At 34.3% G+C, this 23,028-nt stretch overlaps 1 protein-coding gene and 1 non-coding gene across 2 annotated transcripts; both read right to left on the reverse strand.

Annotated features, from left to right (window-relative positions):
* Positions 1-13,666: 13,666 nt before the first annotated feature.
* LOC143552841 (uncharacterized) lies at positions 13,667-14,880 on the reverse strand. Its single transcript, XM_077042962.1, has 2 exons — positions 14,723-14,880; positions 13,667-14,419 (listed from the first exon to the last, which is right to left on the reverse strand). Exon 2 carries the CDS (start codon positions 14,386-14,388, stop codon positions 13,681-13,683), a length of 708 nt encoding a protein of 235 aa, XP_076899077.1. The 5' UTR covers positions 14,389-14,419; positions 14,723-14,880; the 3' UTR covers positions 13,667-13,680.
* Positions 14,881-16,346: 1,466 nt separating this feature from the next.
* On the reverse strand, positions 16,347-16,418 carry TRNAD-GUC (transfer RNA aspartic acid (anticodon GUC)). The gene has a single exon. It is a non-coding gene; the product is annotated as a tRNA-Asp (tRNA).
* Positions 16,419-23,028: the final 6,610 nt, after the last annotated feature.

The raw sequence follows: 23,028 nt of genomic DNA on the forward strand, positions 1-23,028 counted from the left end.
CCGTTGCCGGCGAGGACTCTGAAGCAGATGTTCAAGTGGCCGTTCCTGCTAACGTTGGGGATTTGGGGAGTATGTATAATACACAATCGGTCCAGGTAGGATGCACAATCAGCTGTTTTTGATGACTAGGACGACACATCAGATTTTAATTAACGGAGTTTGTAATCCGTTAGTCGCGGACTGGTGGTTTCAACGTATGTGAAAGTTGGGACCGTTGCCAGCCAAAATGAAAGTTAGGACCACCGCCTGCGAAAAAAAAATAGTTGGGACCAATGAAAACCAATTTTCCTAAGATTAATGATTATAATTTATTATTACTATTGTTATTATTATTATTATTGTAGAGAATTGTTTTGGAGATTAAAGAAGTTGACGAGTCGGTGGAGCATGTAGACACATTGGAGGAGTCAAGCAACTCGAGTACTAGTTCATTCGCCTTCCCAGCGTAAGTAATTACTACAATGATCCCAATATTCGATCATCGTGTTTAATTACAAAAAATATATGAAGTGATCAATTAATTTTTGGTGTTTAATTATTGGATTGTTTTTTTTTGTTTTAACAAATTACAGCGTACTAGATACGCTGGATAGGTCGGTTAAATTGTTTGTTTTTCAAGATTTTATGGTTTAGTTTTGATGGTTTAGCAGTTTTAGTAAGTAAATAAATGTTTAGGATTGTTCATGGATATAGTAGATATGCATAGATTTATATTCTTAAAATGAAACAAAAATTAAATGACAATTGTTACATGACTTGTTTGATTTATATGTTGATTCCTTTGTTCAAAACCTTAAACTGTCAAATAGTTAAAGTTAGCCTTAGGGCCGGCCGTGGGGAGGGGTGAGGAGGGCGACAGTACCAAGCCCGATTGCTCAGGGAGGCCCAAACTTTTATAAATTCTCTTTATATTATACATATTTAAAAAAAAATATGCATTTTTAATGTTTAAATCCAACTACCCAGTTCATTTAAGTCATTTCTATAAAAAAAATTAAAATAAAAAAGAATTTGCACGCACAACCCAAACCATAACCCAATTACCCAATAAACTCATTTAAAAGTTAATTAAATTGTTATCGAGTTTATATTTTACTTGATGCCCAAATTTTTGCCCACCCTCGGCCAAAAAAAACTTTTAATGATTCTTGGGGACAATATGCACTGTGAGCCGACGGACCATATGCATTTCAACCTAGCCGACCTTTTTTTGTTTGGACGGTTCGGTTTTGATGGTTTGTGAAGTTCATGCTAATTATAAGGGTTTGTTTTGTTGATAATATGCAGAATCCAACCGGAGTGGACAGGTAGCCCCGTGTCGATGCCAAGACCAGAAAGACATTACAAGTCTGATTGCGCTTGTGTTCAATGTTGTAAATTCTAGCTTTGTTTAGTGCTGCTGTTGCCTTTTGAATTGGTCATCATGGCAATGGAGTCTCAGAACAAGATTTATTTATGCTGTTTTGTATATCTCTCAAAGGTATATATAATAGTCATTTTACAAGCAGTGATAGCGTTAAGAAAATGATGTTCATCAAAACTAGAAAACTTTGTATGCAATTCTTTGCAAAACAAAAAGACTTCTCTTTTGCATTTGACATAATGACATTGAACCTTTGAAAATGAAGTGAAATATAGTTATTTTGTTTAATTTTTATGTATATTGTTAAGGTTGCGTGTTTAAGTCTCATATATATAATGCATCTTCAACAAACATACTCGAATGGCATCTTTCTTTTTTGCTCCGATTAGACATAAACATGTTTATGAAATAAATTTCTAGTTCACTTAGTTGTTTTTTTATCAAGTCATCGTTCGCCTTTAATTCATTGCCTTTGCTGAATTATTATTGAAAAATCAGATATACTTAATACCACCTAAACTAAGCAAGTAGATATGCAGTCATGAACACATCACAAATCAATTTAAGAACCATTACTGACCTGAGGCTAGAAGAACATTAAGAATATTGTAAGTACATTTCATGTGACGCCTTAGTATCCCATACTCTTATACGAAAAGATATTTGTTTATTAAAATGTGATTGCTCAAATGCCACCATTGCTTTATCGTTGCCTAATGCCTTGGTTGTGTATGAGAGAATAACTTCTATTTAAGCGTCTTTGGGTAGAAGCAATCTCGAGCGATCTCCTGGAAAGTGTCGGCTTAGTTAACTAAAAACAAAGTCGTGAGCTCTATATGTGCAAAGCGAACATATTGATTGGTATTAATGGCCGGGCATTACATTTCAGTTGTCTAAGGTTTCCGTAATTGTTCCATCAAAGGTTCCAACTTAGATTACAAGAGTCGTGCTTTCTTCTTTAGCTTATATATCAGAAGTTTCGACTTCAATGCAGTGAAGGTTATATAGATTACAACATGACTAGAGCAACCACCCAAATATCTTTATTTATGCTTCTGTTATAAAAGTAAAAAAAAAAATTGAAACATGTATACAAGTCTTGGTAAGAGTATCTGGACTACTATTTAGACAACATTCATCAATAAATGTAGATGGTATGTGCAAGACCAAGAGTTTAACTACTATTTAGATAACATTAATTCATCAAAAGATTTGACTGTATCGACGAGGACTGGATCGTCATGCCTTGTCATCTCGCTATTTTGGTAATGATAACGTAACGATTTCTATCGTTGCTCGGGACAACAACCAATACTTCCAATCAAGGGCGAAGCTCTATGGGGACCAGGGGTGGCCCCGGTCACTGCCGTTTTCTCCGTTAATAGGTAAATTTCGCGATTTTTCTTGAAAAATTTTATAGGTATTAAGTATGGTCACCCCCAATGTATTTTCCCAAAATGCTACCGGTCACCACTGATTTTTTTTATAAATATAATACCCCATTGTTGTTTTTGTTTTCTAAAATCTCACAGTATTTATAAACAAAATTACAAAATAGTAGTCGAATAGTAAAATATTTGTTTTTATAAAAATTTTAGTTCTTTGCAATTCTTCTTCTAGGTATTCACCCATAGGGATGAGATCGGTGCCATATGGGTACCGATACCAAAATATTCGGTTCGGTACCGGTATTGAAGGAAAAATTTGAGATATACCGGTGCCGAAACTCAAAACTTTGGTACCTATTCGGTACCGACGGTACCAAATCTTTACCGATTTCGGTACCGGTACCGGTACCGAATTTGCTTATCCCTACTCACCTTTCCTCTCGTATTATCATGAATATTTTAAGTCTTTGTTGGTTAAAAATTATTTTGTTTTTTTATTGTAAGAATAATTGTTTGAATAAATGAAGAAAAAATAGATATATAGATGTCATATTGTTTGAGCCGGCCCGACCAGAATCACCGACACGAACCAAATCATTGACCCGAAAATTTTTGAGTCCGTGACTTCGGTCACCCCCGTGACTAAGTCCAAGCTTCGCCACTGCTTCCAATAAATAACTAGACGCAACAAATAATTATAGAGCTTTGATCATCGTATATCTAGTTCTTTTGAGTTTTGACACTAGAAATCTAGTACAAGTAAACACATTGCACATGGTGTATTAAATGTTGGAATAAATTCATTATAAGATGATAGCTCATTCTTTAGTGTGAAATCAAGAATACACATGTGCAATATTCCTATTGCTAGAATTGTTGATGTAGTTGTGGGGTTACCAAAAGCCAGTTTTCAATGTTGAAACCCAGATTGTACTTTGCATTCAAACTACACACATCTAGTAGATCGAGTACACGTTATATATCAAGGTTATTTTAACTACTTGGCCCATTAAGTGTCCTATTCAAACACACCTCCATGCATGGTCCATCATCGCTGGTCCCAATTGGCTATATTTGGTATTAGTTATTACTTACAAATTTGTGTGCGGGTATCGTGTTAGATGATAACTTCGTCAGATTACCTCAAACTGGCCAGTAGAATATATAACAAACAATATATTTATGTTACTATATAAGATAGCTAGATATTTTGGAGTGGCCATAAATTTGTGTAGGCTCGTATCGTGTTAGATGATACTCCGCCCGATTACCTCAAACATGGTTGTAAAAATCGCGCCTAGGCGCCGAGTACTCAACGAGTAATCCCCGCCTAGGCCGAGTTCTCGGTGAGCCATCCCCGAGTACTCTCCAACTAAGGCCGAGTACTCACCGACTAAGGCCGAGTACTCTCAACTCCCCAGTCGGCAGCCTAGGGTCCGCCTAGCGACTTTTGCAACCTTGCCTCAAACTGGCTCGTACTTGTTTATTTGTGTTGAAATCCAATATGTTAATATGCTATCTAATAAATATATATTTAAGTTACTAGAAACTTAATATTTATTAAAAATTTAAAAGTATAAATTTGTTAGAAAACCATAATTGGTATTTGATGTTTCAAAATAAGTTTAAAAGCGGTAACTTACACACTAACACCTATATCATTAACCAAAAGGGCCTTGGTTTAGTGGTATTAAGATGTTGTTTAAATCTTATTGGTGACACAAATATAGAATAAAAAGCAGATAAAAAATGATCCGATTCAGTACAGTTTTACAAATAATTAAAAACTAACCGGTTAAAGAACCTTCAACAAACAATGTAAATTTTCTAATGAATATCTAATACATATATATTTAAGTTACTAGAAACTTAGCATTTCTTAAAAGTATATATTTGCAAAAAAACTATAATTAGTATTTGATATTTCAAAATAAGTTTAACGAGGTAACACCTTAAATCATTAACCAAAAGTCTAGTGATATCAAGGTGGTGTTCGAATTTTATTGGTGACAAAAATATAGAATAAAACGCAGACAAAAAAAAACTTCGATTCAGTACAGTTTTACAAGTAATTAAAAACAAGCCAGTTAAAGAAACATCAACAAACAGTGTAAATTTTCTACTCAAGTCTTTAACCATGCATCTTGAGTTGCAATGAATTTGATACCACAGAGATTGAGTTAACCTGGAGATATGTTAAAGTAAGTAATTAAGTTGATGATCAATATTATTCAACCAATACGATTGATCAAACAATCCCCAATCCTCCGCCGCGACCTGATCTTGATCTCATTGCTGCATTAACAACGAAGTCTCTGGTGCCGATACGAATCCCATCTCCGAAAACAAGTGGTGGTTGTCGGTGAACATTGGCGGCTCGAAGCTTTGATTAGCCAACGTCGGGTTGGCAAGATGTTGGTGGGGCCGATGGAGTTGCGGCTACTTGAGCTTTGTGAATTGTTTGGCTCACGTTCACAAGCAGAAGCAGCAGAAACGGATGAAGATTTTCCGTTTCTGCTACTCTGCTTTGAACGTTTTGCTTTCCGGCTGCCACCACCTACTGGAACGTTGCGAAGAATGCCTCCTTTGGCCCAGTAGCGGCGGCAGCCTTTGCAAAAGAAATGCAGTTGAGAAAGGTTGTAGCTGTTGTAGTAACAAAACTTCGTGTTTAAAGATCCACAACGCGGACACTTTAAACAACCACCGTCGCTACCGACACCAACACGGCCACCGAACATACCCCCAATTCCATTGCCTATGAATTGTACATCCTGCATATTATTATTATTTTTCAAAATCTTTTATAGAATATAACTATATAAGTGAATGAGTGATTGGAGAATGGAGGATGTAAGTTAATGTGAATAATATCTTGTGTGATCTATAGAATATGTCAGTGGTTGGGTGTGAAGTTACGAAAATGCCCCTGCATGTGTGGTTAAATAGGTGCCGCCATTTTGGGTGGGTGGTCATTCCTCCACGTTAAGTGGAAGTATGACGTGTTTCCACAACGACTTATTGGTTGGTCAGCCAACGTTGACATTTTTGGAGTAATCACTAATGTACTAATGTGTCCTAACTTGTTTAATATAGGGATATGGATAGGAGCTACAAATATGGGTGATAAGGGGTGATGAGGACGAGAATACCATCTCCTGGGTGATAAGACGGGCGACCGGTTTTGTCGTCGACGAGGTTTGAGAAGATATTATTATTTTATTGTTGTGTGTGTGAGTGTGATATATATATATATATATATATATATATATATGTGTGTGTGTGTGTGTGTGGGGCTACCTCACCAGCTAACTGGACGTCACATGTCACAAAACGTCTTATTTTGTAGCTCCTCCACTATATATGGTCTAATGGATTTAGTTTTTAAAGTCTTTTTTACGGGTATTTTGGTTTAGTGATAGCTCAGTTATTTTTCTTGGAAGAGATCGTGGTAGAGATGATCATAGTGACATATTTGACAAGTGGTATATGATAGTTATATTTGAATTTTAAGAATCTTAACTAAAAATCAAACAGATAAACAAGATATGTATTTTTAACAACAAAGTTATTAATTTTAAGATAGATCAAGTAAGAAGCTAGAAACCGTCCGGTAGACAAGAATGTACTAATTATTTTAGATGATTTCCGGTAGTTATGAAATCTAAATTTAAGACGAGTTCAAAGTTTTAGCATTATTACTTTAAATTTACGAGCTTCTAAAATTTCTATAAAAAGGAAATAAAATTGTGACTAAAAATCTATTTGAACCGACCTTGATCCGAGTCACATGACAACCTGTGAAACCATATAAGTAGGGACGTTTAAGGTTCCCTTCAACCATTTTAACTTAACATTGGAACAACCCACCATTATCATCGATGAAACAGTTGAAACAACCAAGTCAGGTTAAGGTATATTTATTTCTATAAGTTGATGGTTTCTATACAATTTTATTATCTATGTTACTAAATTAGAAATAGTTTTGATGTTTTAACTTTTTATTTCTATTGATTTATGTTATTCCATATTGCATATTTACAAGGGTTGGATAATGGATGTTTACACGAGCTTATGGTTGGATTTATCATTTTTTATTGTTTAATTGTTGACGACTACTTTTGGAATTTATCTTAGAATTTGTTTTGGATGTTTTTTTGTTGTTTGAATTGTTTAAGTTTGAATATATCCATGAAATTCTTGAATGTTTTTTTTCCTCAATGTTAGAAACTTGGATCATCGAACATAGGTTTAGTTGTAATATAGCATAAACGAATTCTTGTTTTTTTTTAATTTGGATAATCTGTTTTAATAACCGAATCCATATCCAAAATTTTGGATATCCAAAAATCGGATAATCCGGTCTTGAACACCCCTCGTTTTATGTAAGGCCCTGTTACCGGTAGCCCTACTTTGGCTTTGGATTTACTCATAAACATAGTTCTAATCATCAGAGTTATTAAAAACGTTCGCGGAATATTAAACTTTCATAAAAACATTACATATCAATCCATAACTTGTCTTAATATACATATTGTCTTTCATAACATAATAAGTCTTCAGATGCCAGACTCTTATTCTTCTGCCATGTGCCCTGCTCAAGCCAGCTGCTTCATTCTACTCACCTGCGTGCATACTAAAAGTCAGCTACGCTGAGTGAGTTCTAGTTAATCATACAACATACTATACATTCATTACTTCATACTTTCGCACATACATTATATCCTCTTACTTCGTACATAGTATATATTCTTACCTTCACACTTTATTCTAATTTCTACTTTACATTATCATATTCTGCCTCGAATATTATTAGGGTCCGGTCCCTTGTTCTGCCTTGAGTATTGTTAGGGCTCAGTCCCTTTTCTGCCTCGAGATTATAAAGAGTTCGGTCCCTTTTCTGCCTTGAGTATTATTAGGGCTCAGTCCCTTTTCTTCTATACCTGGCTACTTCTTACATTCATTCATGACATGCGTACATATCATTCATACGTTATACATAACATTATACCATAATCATAACTTGACAATACGTGCAATATCTTAATATCGTTCACGTACCGACAAGCAGTCAATCATATCCTTCATATAATTCACATAAGGCATACACTTATCACTTAGGATAAGTGTATTAACAATTCACATCGAGTATGCACACAGCCCCGAAAACATAACAAGGAATGGGGCTAGGAACTCACCTGAATGCGGTTACGTTCACCGTTAATAGTTATTCCCTTCTTGAGCTGTGTACGGCTAACTGTATATATTTACATGTATCAATTAACTATACTACTCATATCGCATTTCTATCTTTATATAACCCACAACGAACGGGGGTCCGGGGGCAGCGCCCCTGGCAGCGGGGTCTAGGGGCGGCAGCCCCTAGCAGGGTCCAAGGGGCAGAGCCCCTGGCTGGGGTCGAGTTGTCAGGTCAGCTTGGAATAATTTTATTTCTATTAACTGTCTTATCACATTTTCCATTAGCATTTTGAATCATTAATTAATTTGCTACTTAAAAGTCCAATGGCTTCTTTGTAATTAAATCATTCTTTTCTAAGTCCAAGGACTGTTCTTGTCATTCCGTTAAACCTCTAATAACGAATTGGTTTATCTTAGCGAACTGGTTCCTATAACGAATTAGACCCTTTAACGAACTGGACTCCTTAACGAGTCAGTTATCAAACCAGTCCATATAACGAATTAGTCCATCTAATTCGTTACCTCCCTTAACGAACTGGTCATAATGAATCAAGGGTAATTTGTTACCCTTTTCCCCTAACGAATCAGAGACGAACTAGAGCTAGTTCGTTGTGCTCCCTTATGCGAATCAACTAACGAATCACCTTCCAATTCATTAAGTTCCCATAGCGAACTAGGGTTAGGTCAGGGAATGTCAGAACATTCCCTGACATTCTTTACCTCGTATTAACTTTCCGGCGCCGCCGCCGGAAAACCGCGGATTCGCCGAAAAAACGAGTTTTAGCTCGTTTTTCACCGTTTTTCGTCTCGTGTGATCCAGATCTGAGCTAGGGTGACCCATAAGCTCATCATAGGTTCGGTTTATACCCGATTCCACCCGGATCTCGTGACTTAAACGGTTTAACGGTGTTGGCTCGTCGTTTCGTGATTATATATAATGGGTTTAAGCTCATACAATATCATACTATCATTATCTTGGATCGGTGGTTGGTTTCTTTCTTGATTTCGGCTAAGATAAGGGGAAACTAGGGAGAAGACTTAAGTGTGTGTTTTGAATGGTGTATGAAATATGTGTAAATGAGGAATTAAGTGGTGTTTATGGTTTATATATTTATGGATCATGGGCTTAGCCCATGGTCTTTCCTCTTTTCCTCTAACCCAAGTCCATAACCCAATTTCATTTAACCCAACACTAGCCCGACTCATATTAACTCATACTTTCGTTTATTAACTGAACTAGAAACGGGATGTTACATTTTAAGCAACTTTTAAGACCATTCGACAAGTACTATTCAGACAAATCTATACTATATATAATGCATGAAAGAAGGGTAAATTAAGACACCTTAGATTTATGGGATTTACAAATTATTCAACACATGGAACAACCATTAATACATCTTGGACATGGGCAAACTTGTCCACTACAAAAGTTAAATATGGTTACTGAATAATAGTTACAACATTAACCCCTTTACTTTACTTAATTTTTGTAAATTATAATAATTATTACAACTATGATCCTTGATCTTTTACTCTTTTGTGATTTTTATTTTCATTTTTAACTCAACTTCCCTCATGATTTTTAAACATTAATAACTTTTGCATGCGCTAATATTTTTTTAAAGAAATTAAACCATAAAAACGAGCATGTTTTTCTCTTTAATTTGACTATCATATTGTTATAGTTTTTTAAATTAAAAAAAATAACATTTTACGTAAGGGCATTTGCGATCTGGTTTGGTTTTGATGGTTTTTAAATTAAACCGTGGGTCAAACCGTTAGTAACCGGTTTTTGTCGTCGAAAACCGAAACGAACCTTTTGTAAACGACCGGCCAAAAGTTAATTAAAAAAATCAATTCCGATATTTCCGGCATCAATTCCGGTGAGTTTTCTTTTTTTTAACAACCAACAAATGGCCGAAACCAACAAATCAATTACGCGGTTTGACTCGCGATCTTTGACTAGCTCTCACGCAAACTGTTTTGGAAGCTTCAATCCGCGACTTTAATACCCAATTTCACCGAACATAAATAACGGTGTTGCCATATATAGAAAACCGAAACGAACCTTTTGTAAAACGACCGGCCAAAAGTTAATTAAAAAAATCAATGGTGAAATCAAACCAATGACCGGTTTGAACGTTTTTTGGTTTCAAATCGAACAACGAACACCCATAAACTTGCTACATAATTACAAAGATATTTGTTTCCCGCTGCATCGCGCGGGCATCCGTCTAGTTTAAATTATATAAAGATAACCAAATAAATTTGAAAAAAAAACATATATGCATGAAGAAATGATGAATAATATTAGATAGCTACACAACGAAAATCATTAGCAAAATATCTAACTTCATTGTCACAAGTAACCGACTATTTAAAACAATATGTTTTATACCAAAAAGTCTACCGTCTTTTTCTACAACCATACAATCATTAAATGTCTGATAAACATTTCAAAAACGCTAGCGAAATTATTAATTAAAGAAAAAGAGAAAAAAAAACGCCAGTCTACAAATTCTCAAAATTCAAAAGCATAACTCATTCCAATTTTTCAACTCCATTTGATAACTTATTATATGTTAATGATTTTAGTGCAGTTAGATATTAACTTGTTGATCAAGTTAAATTGTAATATGAATTTAAACAAGTTGGGTGATGGGTACTTATTTAATCTTATTATAGTTGAAACTTAAGGGCTAAACCCCTAAGTCGCGGGGGTTCCAAGGGGGCAGTGACCCGGGTAGCATTTTATATGTCAAATTTAAGGAGCGTATTAAATTTGAAATTCAAAATATGATAACTGCTTTATGTAACTGTAAAGCAATTATCTGAATCCTAACCCTAATAATCATCGCTTGATCATACGATGAAACACTCTGGTTCATAATATCTCTCTCAAATCCATACTTAATTCTTGGTCTCAAATCTGAGTTTTATCCGGTCAAAATATTTAGGAACCACAAATGATTTTGATATGAAAGTGTTTCACGACTCTCAGATTTTCCGAAGATATACGATTTGCATAAATCCCCTGACATTATATTGTCATTTGCTTTCATCTATACAAGGATTTAAAAGACAAGACTATCAAAACCTTAATTAAAGAACAACACAAATTGTAACATAACCTTATTTCAGTGTTTTCAAGATCTTCATTTTCTTGCAAAACAACTTCGGTTTCTATCGGCTCTTGTAAAAGTCGACTTCTAAAACAACGTGTATATGTATAGGTGCTTACGTCGTTTTTTTTTTGTTTTTTTTTTGAGTAAGATTACTTTTAAAATAGTCTAGAACTTGTCCCTAGTTGCTATAGTCTAGAACTTGTCCCTAGTTGCTAAGTAGATTCACTTGAAAAAGAAAATATTCCAAACTAATATATTCGGGTCCATAATTATGAATTCTAATACATGAGATTTTGTAGCGCTTACCAATAAAACCCTATTAATTAGTATTGAAAAAACGATGGAAGCATGAATCCGTTGCAATACGATACAAAATTATATATTTTGTGGAATTCATTTTCCACCAACCCACTAACTTAAAATGTCCATACAAAATTTTACTAGCGTCGGGGCAGGTCTGTAAAACCCGGACTGTGGAAAAACTCAAACTTTGTCGGTCTCAAGCGTTTAAGCGGTACATCGACGCGAATTCGTTTGTTTTCGGTTACGTGTATTAAAAAATATATAAAAATTGAGACGGACCATTGGGGGTGCGTCGGTCGGTAAAACTCGAGTCCTGGTAAAACCGACCATTATAGATTTCGAGCGTTGAGGCGGCAAGTCTTCGCAAATTCGGTCGGTTTCCGTCACGTTCGTTACAATACTAAAAAATGGGTATCTGGCCGGTTTTCGCTACTGTATCAGAACTAAAACAAAACGTGGCGAGTTTATGCGAATTCGGTCGGTTTTGATTGCATTTTTGACTGTACCGAAACTAAAACAAAACAGTCAGTAAAACCCGGTCGTTGGTAAATCCCTAACGTTGTTTTTCCCGGATGTTGCGACGACGAGCCGACGTGAATAATTGTTTAATTATCCAATTTTAAAATATTAAAAAAAACTATATTGCTTGATCTAATCATACGGCACCACATAAACCAATCATTGCCGCACGACACCAAACTTTTCATTTGTAATATATAAATATAATAATAATTCATTCCTTTCACAATCACTCTCCACTTGCAATCACACGATTGAGTTTCTGTGAAATTATATTTGTTAAATTTAGGCAAACCATGAGACTCAACTATTGATCTCATGTATTGCAAGTAGTTAACAAGATATTATATGTTTGAAGTATAAATGTATAATATATAGTAATTCTGAAGATGCATGTTTCGCACCATGTAACATAACTCCAAAAGCTGACCCGTCATAAACACAAGAAAGTGAAGTTCCGACTTCTCTTTAAGCCTCTTAAGAAATCATCCTCTTAAACACAAGTATAGCTCTAAAGTCTAAAACATAAAAATTGTCACCTAACGATTACTACCAAAGTCGAGAATAAGATTGACATTTGGCAGAGCCGAGTTAATTGGTGGCCAAGATATATCGTTCAATACATAACCATTTATAGGTAAAGTACTAGAAAAACTATATAAACACTTCTATATATTTCATTAACTCTAATACATAAGTTGATCTAACAATGTTTTCTTTTTCTCTTTATGCGATTTTTAAAATTAATTGGTAATTCTATAGTGAACATATAATTGTGTTTTCTCATGTTATCTAAATATAGTCTTAATACATCTTTACTAAAACTAGATATAGGTTGAAATCTTGACCCGCTCTTCAAAGAATGAGTTGAAATGAGCAAAAATAAATTGAAAATATGGGTTAATTTGGGCGACCTCAAATCAGTCAACACATCAATTTAAGTCGCATCAAATTAGACAACGGTTTAAAACATACAAGCATAGTTATTAAAAGCTTTCGCTTCTCGAGTCTAGGACCATTTTTCATGTGAGACTCAATAAATGCACTTCTAGTTCCTAGGCAAGCGCTTCAGCATTGTCTATGCCAAGAACATGACGACATAAAGGCGGAACAAAAGAAACGCAAGGGTTGCTATTGAATCTAGGAGAAGTCAAAGGCAGTATACTTATAAATTTTGTTATTCAAGTTTTGAAATCACATTTGAATCTTGACTATATTAGAACTTTTGGTACTAATCAGATGATATTAAATGTTATATAATAGCTTTTGTTTATTATATTTGAATAATAGTATTAATTTTCATATACATAATATATTTTAAATGTTTTATTTGAGTGCGCTTATTTTTGCCTTGCACCTAGGCCCTAGTTGAGGCCTATACGCCTTTAGTGCGCCTAACGCATTTGATAACTATGCATACAAGTACTATAAAACGTGTTAACTTAAAAAAGGTCCAAATGATTTAGCACCACCGATGACCATGTTTGTCCCGACTCATTTCGCTCCGAACCTGTATTGACATGAAAGCCGTTTTGACCCGAACCAGGCCTAAAGCTAGATATGTGTTGTTATACAATTATGATCACCTAAAAATCTTCAATTTATCATGTAAACTATCAAACATCATTTGTTTGTTTTACATTTTTTATTATCAAATTCTTTATAACAAGTTTCTTTTTGCTGAATATAATTTTCACATCTCACTCTATTATCTAAAACACAACTATCATCAGTCAAAAAAAAACAAGAAATGTTCACAAAACATGTCCAAAAACCATACTACTTACATTAACATGTCTGGTTCTTTTTTCCTTTGCTTCCCATTAAGTCCACATATTGCAGCATACAGTTTCCTCCTGGGCCCCACAGCAAGAACACCCATTTCCTTCAAATCATCAAGAGTAAGCAAAGGCAATGCTTCTTCATCAACCTCATGCATTTCAAACACGCCCGCGTATCTTCCGAACCCCACATCTTCCAACCATCTACCGACATTATTTACACTCATCGATTCAGAAACAATATCATTGTTTTCAAAATTCTCCTCCCCCTTTCGTTTCTTGAAAACGCTTTCACCGAGATCATGTTCCCCTTGATTATCAACCGACCCGTAAACATCCATCGACGGAGTCGATGTAAAGCTCCACAAACCTTCAAAAACGGACCGTTTGCATCTTCTGCTTCGAGCGCCCTTTACCCTCTTTTCGGCCGCTTTACACTCAACCATTTCCGTGACTTTCATCGAGTTCGGGTCATCATTCTCCCGGTCTTGATTCACATCAACCAAAAACCTCGAATCCGATTCTTGAACCGGGAACCCGGAAATGTGATAGCTTTGTGATTCTTCGAGCACGTTGAAATCATACACCCATAAGTTGTTTATCATCATATCCGAAAACCCGTTACCAAAAGCAGAAGATGTATCTCCAAATTCACCCAATCTAACACTTGGCCATCTTTGATCACTTGATTCCATATGTGACATCATCATTTTCCCCAAATTTTTAATTTCTTGAAAAACCCTAAAATTATGCAATTGGGCAAATTTAGTAATAGCATAATAACAACAATAATAACAACAATCCAAAACACTAACTTAGTATAATTAACAACAATAATAACAACAATCCATATAATTATTCAATAATTAAGAAACAATCAAGAATTTAAGCAATTAACACCAAATTAACAAAAACCCTAAAATTAACATAATAAAGATACCTATAAACTAATAAAGATTTGATTCTAAGCAAAACCCATGTGGGAATTAAAGTAATAAAGCAAAAAGATCCGATTTTGAACCGAATTGAAGAGCAAGAACGAACCTTTTTTTAATGGGTTTGAAGCAGTTTTGAGATATGGGTGATGGGTTATTGAATTGAGTAAAAAGTTTGGTGATTTTGGGATGATTTGAGTGAGAGTAGACGAAAGGTGTACGGGTGTTTGGGGATACTAGTTATTCATACATGTGGATGAAGATTAATGGGTTTAATGGGTCAATGGAAAAGTCAACGTGAGGTCAATGGTGGAACAAGTGTTTAAAGTCTTAACAAGATTTGTAGTTTTGGGGATTTTGAGTCAAAGCTTGTTCTTGATTGATAGCATCCGCAGATTTGCTTGATAACATTTTATTTTAGGAAATATGTGTAGTACTTTTACCTCGTTTTATCGAGAATTTACTATGGGTTATCGTATTCGTGTGTTAGGAAGGTCTAATAGTATGAGTTTTCAGAGATTCTCAATCCATTTCTTAAATTTTTGTGAGAATTTTTGTAAATTTGGGGAAAGTTTGTTTATCCTTATTTATTTTTTGTTGAAATTGGTCGTGAGTATAGAAGAGATAAATTGTATTAATAAAAGTATCGAAAAATATTATTTGATTGAACATTAAAGAGAAATGTAAAGTTTTTTAATGTAATTTTAATAATAATGATAGGAGACAGGCTGGGAATGCTCTAATTATAGTACTAAGATATGTTGTAAAGTAGTTATAAAGTTATGTACTTATAATGTATTGATTTCTAAAACCAAATCAGTAATTATCAGTAATTGTCATAAGTGTACGTTCATTTTCACTTGAATTAACTCATTATTACTTAAAAGTAATCTTGAGTTTTGTGTATCGAAAATTCAACTCATGGTTGTAAATTGTAATTGTTTAACAACTACCAATGCTACACACTACACTTGCTATATATCATAAAATGCCAATGAAGAGTGATCATTGGAACAACATATAAGGGTTTGGGGGTTTTCTAATCCACTTGTCAACCTAATTTTATTTTTAAGTCAATGTTTCCCTTGTTTGGGCTCTCGAGTTGTATTTGGAGTAGGTAAAATGAATTTTGACAGGGACAATAACATGGTGCTAGTTATAAAAATGACTCACAGTTGTGGCTTATGCAAATGTTTTACTTTTTTATTTGGCATTTTCTAGTTACTTCTATAAGTTATCTATTTTTGTTCATTCTCCTAAATCCTAATTAACCTACTTCATACGGAATTTTAAGTTTATACAAACCAAGAAACCATTATTTTCTTGATACTAAATCAACAATATATGAATCGTAACAAATTATAACATTGACTTGAATGCTAACAGGTATTTGATGCCAAAGAAGTGGACGGCAAGAGTACATTGTGCTCGCTTAAGTAGACATTGTTTCTTCCTAATATCTTCGAGCTACTCATACTCAAATCTTTTTTAAGACGAGCTCAAGCTGTGATGGTCAGGACTCAATACTAGTTGTTAAGGACGGTAACGACTAAAGAGTGAGCTAAAAGTGGTATTTAAGTTTCTTGATAGTAAAATAATAATTTTTCGCTGATGACCTTGCAGAACTGCAATGTGACAAAAAATTGACCTCGCTGATAGTAAAATATGGAATTTGATTTAACTTTTTAACATACACCAAAATATGTGACAAAAAGTTGTCAAAATGCACAATTCGCCGTTGCCGGGGATCGAACCCGGGTCACCCGCGTGACAGGCGGGAATACTTACCACTATACTACAACGACCTTGTTGTGAGATTTTACTTTTATGGTTTAATGTAGTTATTATTATCTAAATCTATTCGAATGTGTAGTAAATACTTGACCTTCAGATAAAAGATGTTTGCCCTTTGTTAAACAACACGTTGAAGGTTTATAACTATGCAAAAAAGACGTTAATTTTTTCATTAGTATCCAGTAGGGGTGTAAGCTTAACTATACAAGAAAAGACGTTATTATAAATAAAATCTATCCAAGTCCAACTCTTTATAAATTTTTCCAAAAAGAAAGTGTCACAAATTTCTTCATAGACATATAGGCAGCCCAAATACTTTGTGGGCTTTGACCCATCTCAAATGGATTTCTCTACCTTAAGTCTAGGGACCAGATGTCCAATTAAGCCTATGTTTAATGATCAGTCTGGGTTTTGGAGTATTTCACTAGTCACTCGGGTCGTCTTCGTGTAGTTCGGGTTATGGATTTTTGACTCGAATGACACTTTTCTTATTCTTATGAGTTCTTATTCTTCCACAGTTTATGATGTTGCTGGTTGTTGGTAACAGTATGTCGCTCACAGGCTCTCATATTGGTCATGTTTTACTTTTGTCACAATGCACGCAAATATATAATTTCTAGTATTTGCAAGAATTTTTAGGAGTTGGAGTCAGTGGAGTTCAACATTTGATCAAGGATGTTAATGACTTTACTTTCTTAAATCAGGATGATTCTTAGAGATGGATTGGGATGCTTCAGGGACCTTCACGATTCATTTGTTGAAGAGAATCATGACAGAAATAAACTGTGGAGATCGGTCCACTGCTTTCTCAAATAATTTAGATGTGTTATAATATAGCTCTTAAGTTACTTGCTCATATAATTTAGATGTGTATATAATATAGTTCTTAAGTTCGGTTGAGAAGACTCGTATAATTTTCAAGTTGAGGTAAAATAAAGGCTAAATAGATGTCCACCACTTATGATAACCCCATATACTGCTACTTGTAGACTCACTCCACTCCATTTTTCTTTTTCTTTTTTTGGGATCTTTTAGTTCGTCTAAGGTGACGTTTGAATAGTAGGAGACACTATCGCTCACATTCCTAAACATATTGGCTCGTAATCCAGATTGTTGGTTTGAGTTGTTTCGGGAAATTCTTCACTGATATTCGTAATCTAAATTACTCTTGTGAATCATATGAGACACAACCTGTCATTGAAAAATGACAGCACTTCAGAAAAATGACAACGTTGCATATTACACAATGGAACAAACAACGATGACATAGATAGTGAAAGATAAAAGATTATGTTGGTCAAAAGTTTTTTTAGTAAAGAAAATAAAGACAAGAGGAAGGAAATATAAGAAAGTTGATGTTTATTTACCTTCTAGTATGAAAAATACCAAGATTTTATTTATTTAATCTTTGTATTTTAATTATTTTATTTCTCTATTTGTTTTATCACTTTATATGCCACTCCATTTAATAAACATATATTAATTTATTCACTGACTTTTTCGTAACTTATTTCTATTCCTTCTTTAAAAAGAGATTATAAATAGGTAAATTTTTCAACATGTACAGGTGTATTGTTGAAAATATACTTCGTTAATGCTTACATTAATTGGTTAAATGTCTAGGTTATGCTTACCCGCCAAGTGTCAAATTTCTATTTGTTCTTTCACTATATCCTTGCTAATGTGCTAGGGTGTTAAAACATAAAGTATGTTTATCAATTTTTTTAATTTTAAAGGTAAATGACAAACAATTGAAATTTCAAGCAAACATAAAGAACGAAATTTGATATTTACTCTAAATCGGTTAAAAACCTGAATTCATGAAGTATGGATCTAAAAGAGAGATATTTTGTTGTGAATCAAAAGGTTCCCATTTCACCAAGGTAAGAAAAATAATACACGTAATTTAGCAATACTCAACTACAACTTATAACTCATTAAGTTAGAGCTAAGTGATTATTTGCATGGCAAATGGCAATTAGTGGTGGTAATACTACTTACAAAAGCTTTTTTTTATTTTCTTTTTTGAACAACAATCTTTTTCATATAAGGGAGAACTAAATGATCAACGGATGGGACTGGCGGTGGGTTCGGCCCTGCTGGGAACACCACCCTGAGTTGCTCAGCCCCGAAAAAAAAAAGCTTACTCATTAACATGACTACCCTGAAATATAAGAAAAACAAAGAAGAATCGAGAAGGAAATTCAGGATGGAGAAGAATTTGGGGGCGGGATGGAGTGTGAACACCACCCCGCATGATCGAATTGGGGCCAAAGCAAGATATTTGGGATAAGAAAACCACTTCCACCATCCTAAAATCCCTTCAACATTGCTCTTGCATGGATTTGAACCCACCATCTTATTTTTGGATGGACAAACACCATACCATAGGTTACAGGTCTAACTTCAAACTTCTAAACATAAAACAATTCAATCCTGCTAACATCCATTCAAATACTCTTCAATCCTACTAAATCATTTGATGGACATTATATGGTATAAGCCACACCATACATTGTTGCATACCACTAACTCTAGGAATAGTATCTAAGGCCGATAGCCCGATATCATCAACTTGGTCCATTCCACCCATAACTTTTTCTCCACCATAAAAAATGTCAACTATAGTGTTTTTTTCACATGTGAAAGAAAATATATATTATACATATTATTTGTTTTAGAACAACTTTTCAATAATAACTTCAGTGGGTATGTTCAACAAGCCTACAAGGGTTGCAGGACCCATGACAAGAAGCTGACATAAGTCTTCTGCTGAGCAAGATGTCAAAAACAAAATGAGCCGTTTTCTTAACTTTTTGGAATTTAGAATATTAATTTCTCATTACTAGTTGTGAAAATGTGAAGGATTGATATAGTGTTACGAACCTCGTTCGTTAATCAAATGGTTCAAAGAAAATAGACAGAAACCAAAATAGAATTCATAGATTTTTTGGAAGAGACTTTGATTGATCAAATCATAATAATTTCATTCATGATCTTCACAAAGTACATGCATGACTATTAAATAGAAACAAGACTCAAACTACCCATTACTTCTTAACCCATGTTCCACTAAAATAATGGGTTAACTACCTATAACTTTGATACACTAATTCTAAATAATTAATAAAACAACTAATACTATAATTTAATATGCATAATTAAATAAAGCACGTAACATATAGACAATTTTGTATTTTAGAGAGCCTCAAATCTCATGATGTGTAAAATTTTCTTCTTGTGGACCATTTATTTTGGCATGAATACACCGATGTGGTCCTCGATCTAGATATATATATGGTACCTGTACAATGTTGCATTATTCGGTTGTACTCCACTATTTTAGATAAGTGTTCATCTTTCAGTTTTGAATATTTAAACAATAAGCGAAAATAACTAAACTTGCAAGTTTATTACAATATTAGAAAATTAGTTGTTTTTATCAGTCGGGTCAAGTGTAGGAAAAGAATGATCACAACTTATGATCGCATTGACACATGGCCGTTCCTAAGATAAATAAATTCAACAAAGCCTTTGTACACATGAAGTTTCAAAGAAAAAGTGTTTGGTATGATGTTCAGGTTATGGCACCGGCTTACCAGATCACATGTATAAACGGAAATGATCAGTCGTTTACGTTCGACCATGTGTGGCATGTTGTGAGAAATAACAATTGGGGCCAACTAGTGTTTATAGTACACAAGCACCCAAAATATCAAAGACATCTACTATATGTGATTACACCACATGTACTTCTAATGGGCACATTACACCAATCGACCTCAACATCATTAATTCATTGTCGGTTGAGAATTATAGAATTTATGTTGATAATGATGTTGAACATTGTCCGATAGGAGGGACAAAGCTGTAAAGCAAAGAGAGGGGCGAGGTGGGGTCGTTTTTGGATAAAAAACTTAAAAAAAAGGCGATCGACACTTGCGAAGATCCAATGAACGCTTTAATCAACCCGGAAGGAAAGAAAATCATCGTGACACAAACTAAACATGAATAATTTGAAGGGTTAATCTTAGATTTTCAAATTGGTGTAACTTTTGTCGTTAGATTTCTAATCTATGTAGCGTTTATTGTTTATAGTTTCAAATTTATGTAATGTTTACTTTTATTAAATGATTCTAGGGTTCTGGTGACCTCAATAATTGTGGCTTTCACTAGAAAAATGTTCATAAATGTCTGATTTAAAGTTACAAAGATGTTTGTGGCGAAAATGTTGAGTTTTCAGGAAAAAAATGTGAACTTTGGGGCAAAAAGACGTTTTACCGGTAACATGTAACTAACGGCGTTAACATTATATTAGTCGCGGACCATTGGAAACAAATACGATAAAACGTGGGATCGTTATCAGCTAATTCGTTAGTTGGGACCGACATTGACAAAAAGTTGATAGATGTGATTAACAATAATCATTACACCAAAAAAATAGTGGTTCCATGTTGGCCAAAGGGTTTTCTCACATATGTTGGATTTCTTCCTGAGGGTCGTCTCCAGTGCTCGATAAAATGAGATGATCGTGTGGGTAGGTGACTCATGGATGGTCCAAATTAGCCGTTAGAAAAATGATATTGTTATTATATAATATAATTAAGGAGTTTGGTGTCGCAAAGCCCCGATTGGGCCACTTTGCGACACTATATTGGTGGTATTTTTTTGTATTTTTTTGTTTTTTTAGTTTCGCCCGTAATGAACGGAATGAAAACCTTTCGAATGTGAATTTTGTTTTTGTTCTTTTTTATTATTTTGTTTTAGTTATGGTACCGTGTCGAACGCGACGAAAACCGACCGAATTTTGATTTTTGTTTTTTTAGTTCCGGTACCTAAACGAATATGACGAAAACCGATTGTCGACTGAATGCTGATATTTGTTTTTTTAGTTCTTGTACCATAACGAACATGACGAAAACCGATTGAATTCGCGTATACTCAATTGCCTCAAAGCCCAAGATCGATAATGGTCAGGTTTTACAAATGATCGAGTTTTATCGATCGATGCCACACCATTGATCCACCTCATTTCTATAATATTTTCTGAGTTTCGATACAATAACACATGTAACTGCACCGGTCGAATTAACCCCGACTTATCGTATCAACGCTTAGTTTTACCAACGCCCGTGTTTTACCTACCTGCCCTGCACAAGTGCCGGGAAAAACACTAAATAGAAATATGAATAAAAGAGTATTACAAATATGAACAATGTTTTATTTAATATTTATTTGAATGAGATTACTCCATATAATAGTAACCAACTTTGAAAATTGTTTCAATCAGGTCACTGATAAAACTTTTGTTCCAATCAGGTTATTGAACTTTCATTTTTGTTCCAATCCTATATATTTTACCTGGATAGCAGGTAATACAGGTTTTTTTTTTCAATGTTTTTACTTTGCATAATAACTTTTTAAATGTTGCGAAAATTAGTAAAAATGCGAAATATAATTTTAAAATTCCGAAAATTTGCAAAAAAAGTTCGGAAAATTGAGGTTCGGGTTAGAAAGGGTCAAGGTCGGAACGGGTCAAAACGGGTTTCGGGTTAGTTTTTTTTTTGAACCAACGAATCAGCGTGTTTTCAACACGTTACAACTCGTTTTAACATCAAAATCTCGTTTAAGCGGTTTTTCAGTTCGTTTCAACACCTAACAACTCGTTTAAGCGATTTTTCAGTTTGTTTCAGCACCTAACGGCTCGTTTAAGTGATTTTTAAGTTCGTTTCAGCACCTAACAGCTCGTTTAAGCAATTTTTCAGTTCGTTTCAGCACCTAACAGCGCGTTTAAGCGGGTTTTCAGTTTGTTTCAGCACCTAACAGCTCGTTTAAGCGATTTTCCAGTTCGTTTCAGCACCTAACAGCTCGTTTTAGCGGGTTTTCAGTTTGTTTCAGCACCTAACAGCTCGTTTAAGCGATTTTTCAGTTCGTTTCAGCACCTAACAGCTCGTTTAAAGCGGTTCTTCAGTTCGTTTCAGCACATAACAGCTCGTTTAAGCGATTTTTCAGTTCATTTCATCACCTAACATCTCGTTTAGGTGCAAATTTTCGGAATTTTAAAATTATATTTCGCATTTTTACTAATTTTCGCAACCTTTAAAAGTTATTATGCAAAGTAAAAACAAAAAAATCTGTATTACCTGCTATCCAGGTAAAATATATAGGATTTGAATAAAAATGAAAGTTCAATAACCTGATTGGAATAAAAGCTTTTATCAGTGACTTGATTGGAACAACTTTCAAAGTTGGTTACTATTTTATAGGGTTTGGATAAAATACAAATGAAATTAATGTGCTAAACATGAGAATCAAGTAGAGTAATTACATATACAACTAGAGTAATTATATAATTACTCTATTTTTCACATTTAGCACGTTAATTTCATTTGTACGTTAACCTTCCCCATATTTTATCTATTTGAATTACTAAAGTATTGCATAGTTGTATCGTGAGATATTGTCGGCGATGACGAGATTATATAAATCGGATCTGGAATCTATCAAGTATAGAAATACGTGATAAGTGAAAGGTTGTCGTGACACGTGTTTAAGTTTCGGTGGGTTGTTGCATAAATACATGCGGATTGCATTTATTGGCTCTTTTATTTAATTCTTTAT

Source organism: Bidens hawaiensis, unplaced genomic scaffold (assembly GCF_021521415.1).
Source record: "Bidens hawaiensis isolate Kalapana, Puna unplaced genomic scaffold, B.hawaiensis_p1.1 tig00017039_1, whole genome shotgun sequence".
Taxonomy (NCBI): Eukaryota; Viridiplantae; Streptophyta; class Magnoliopsida; order Asterales; family Asteraceae; genus Bidens; species Bidens hawaiensis.

Excerpts from the sequence above, each read along its gene's own strand:
- LOC143552841 (XM_077042962.1), bottom strand. The coding sequence starts at position 14,388 with ATGATGATGTCACATATGGAATCAAGTGATCAAAGATGGCCAAGTGTT.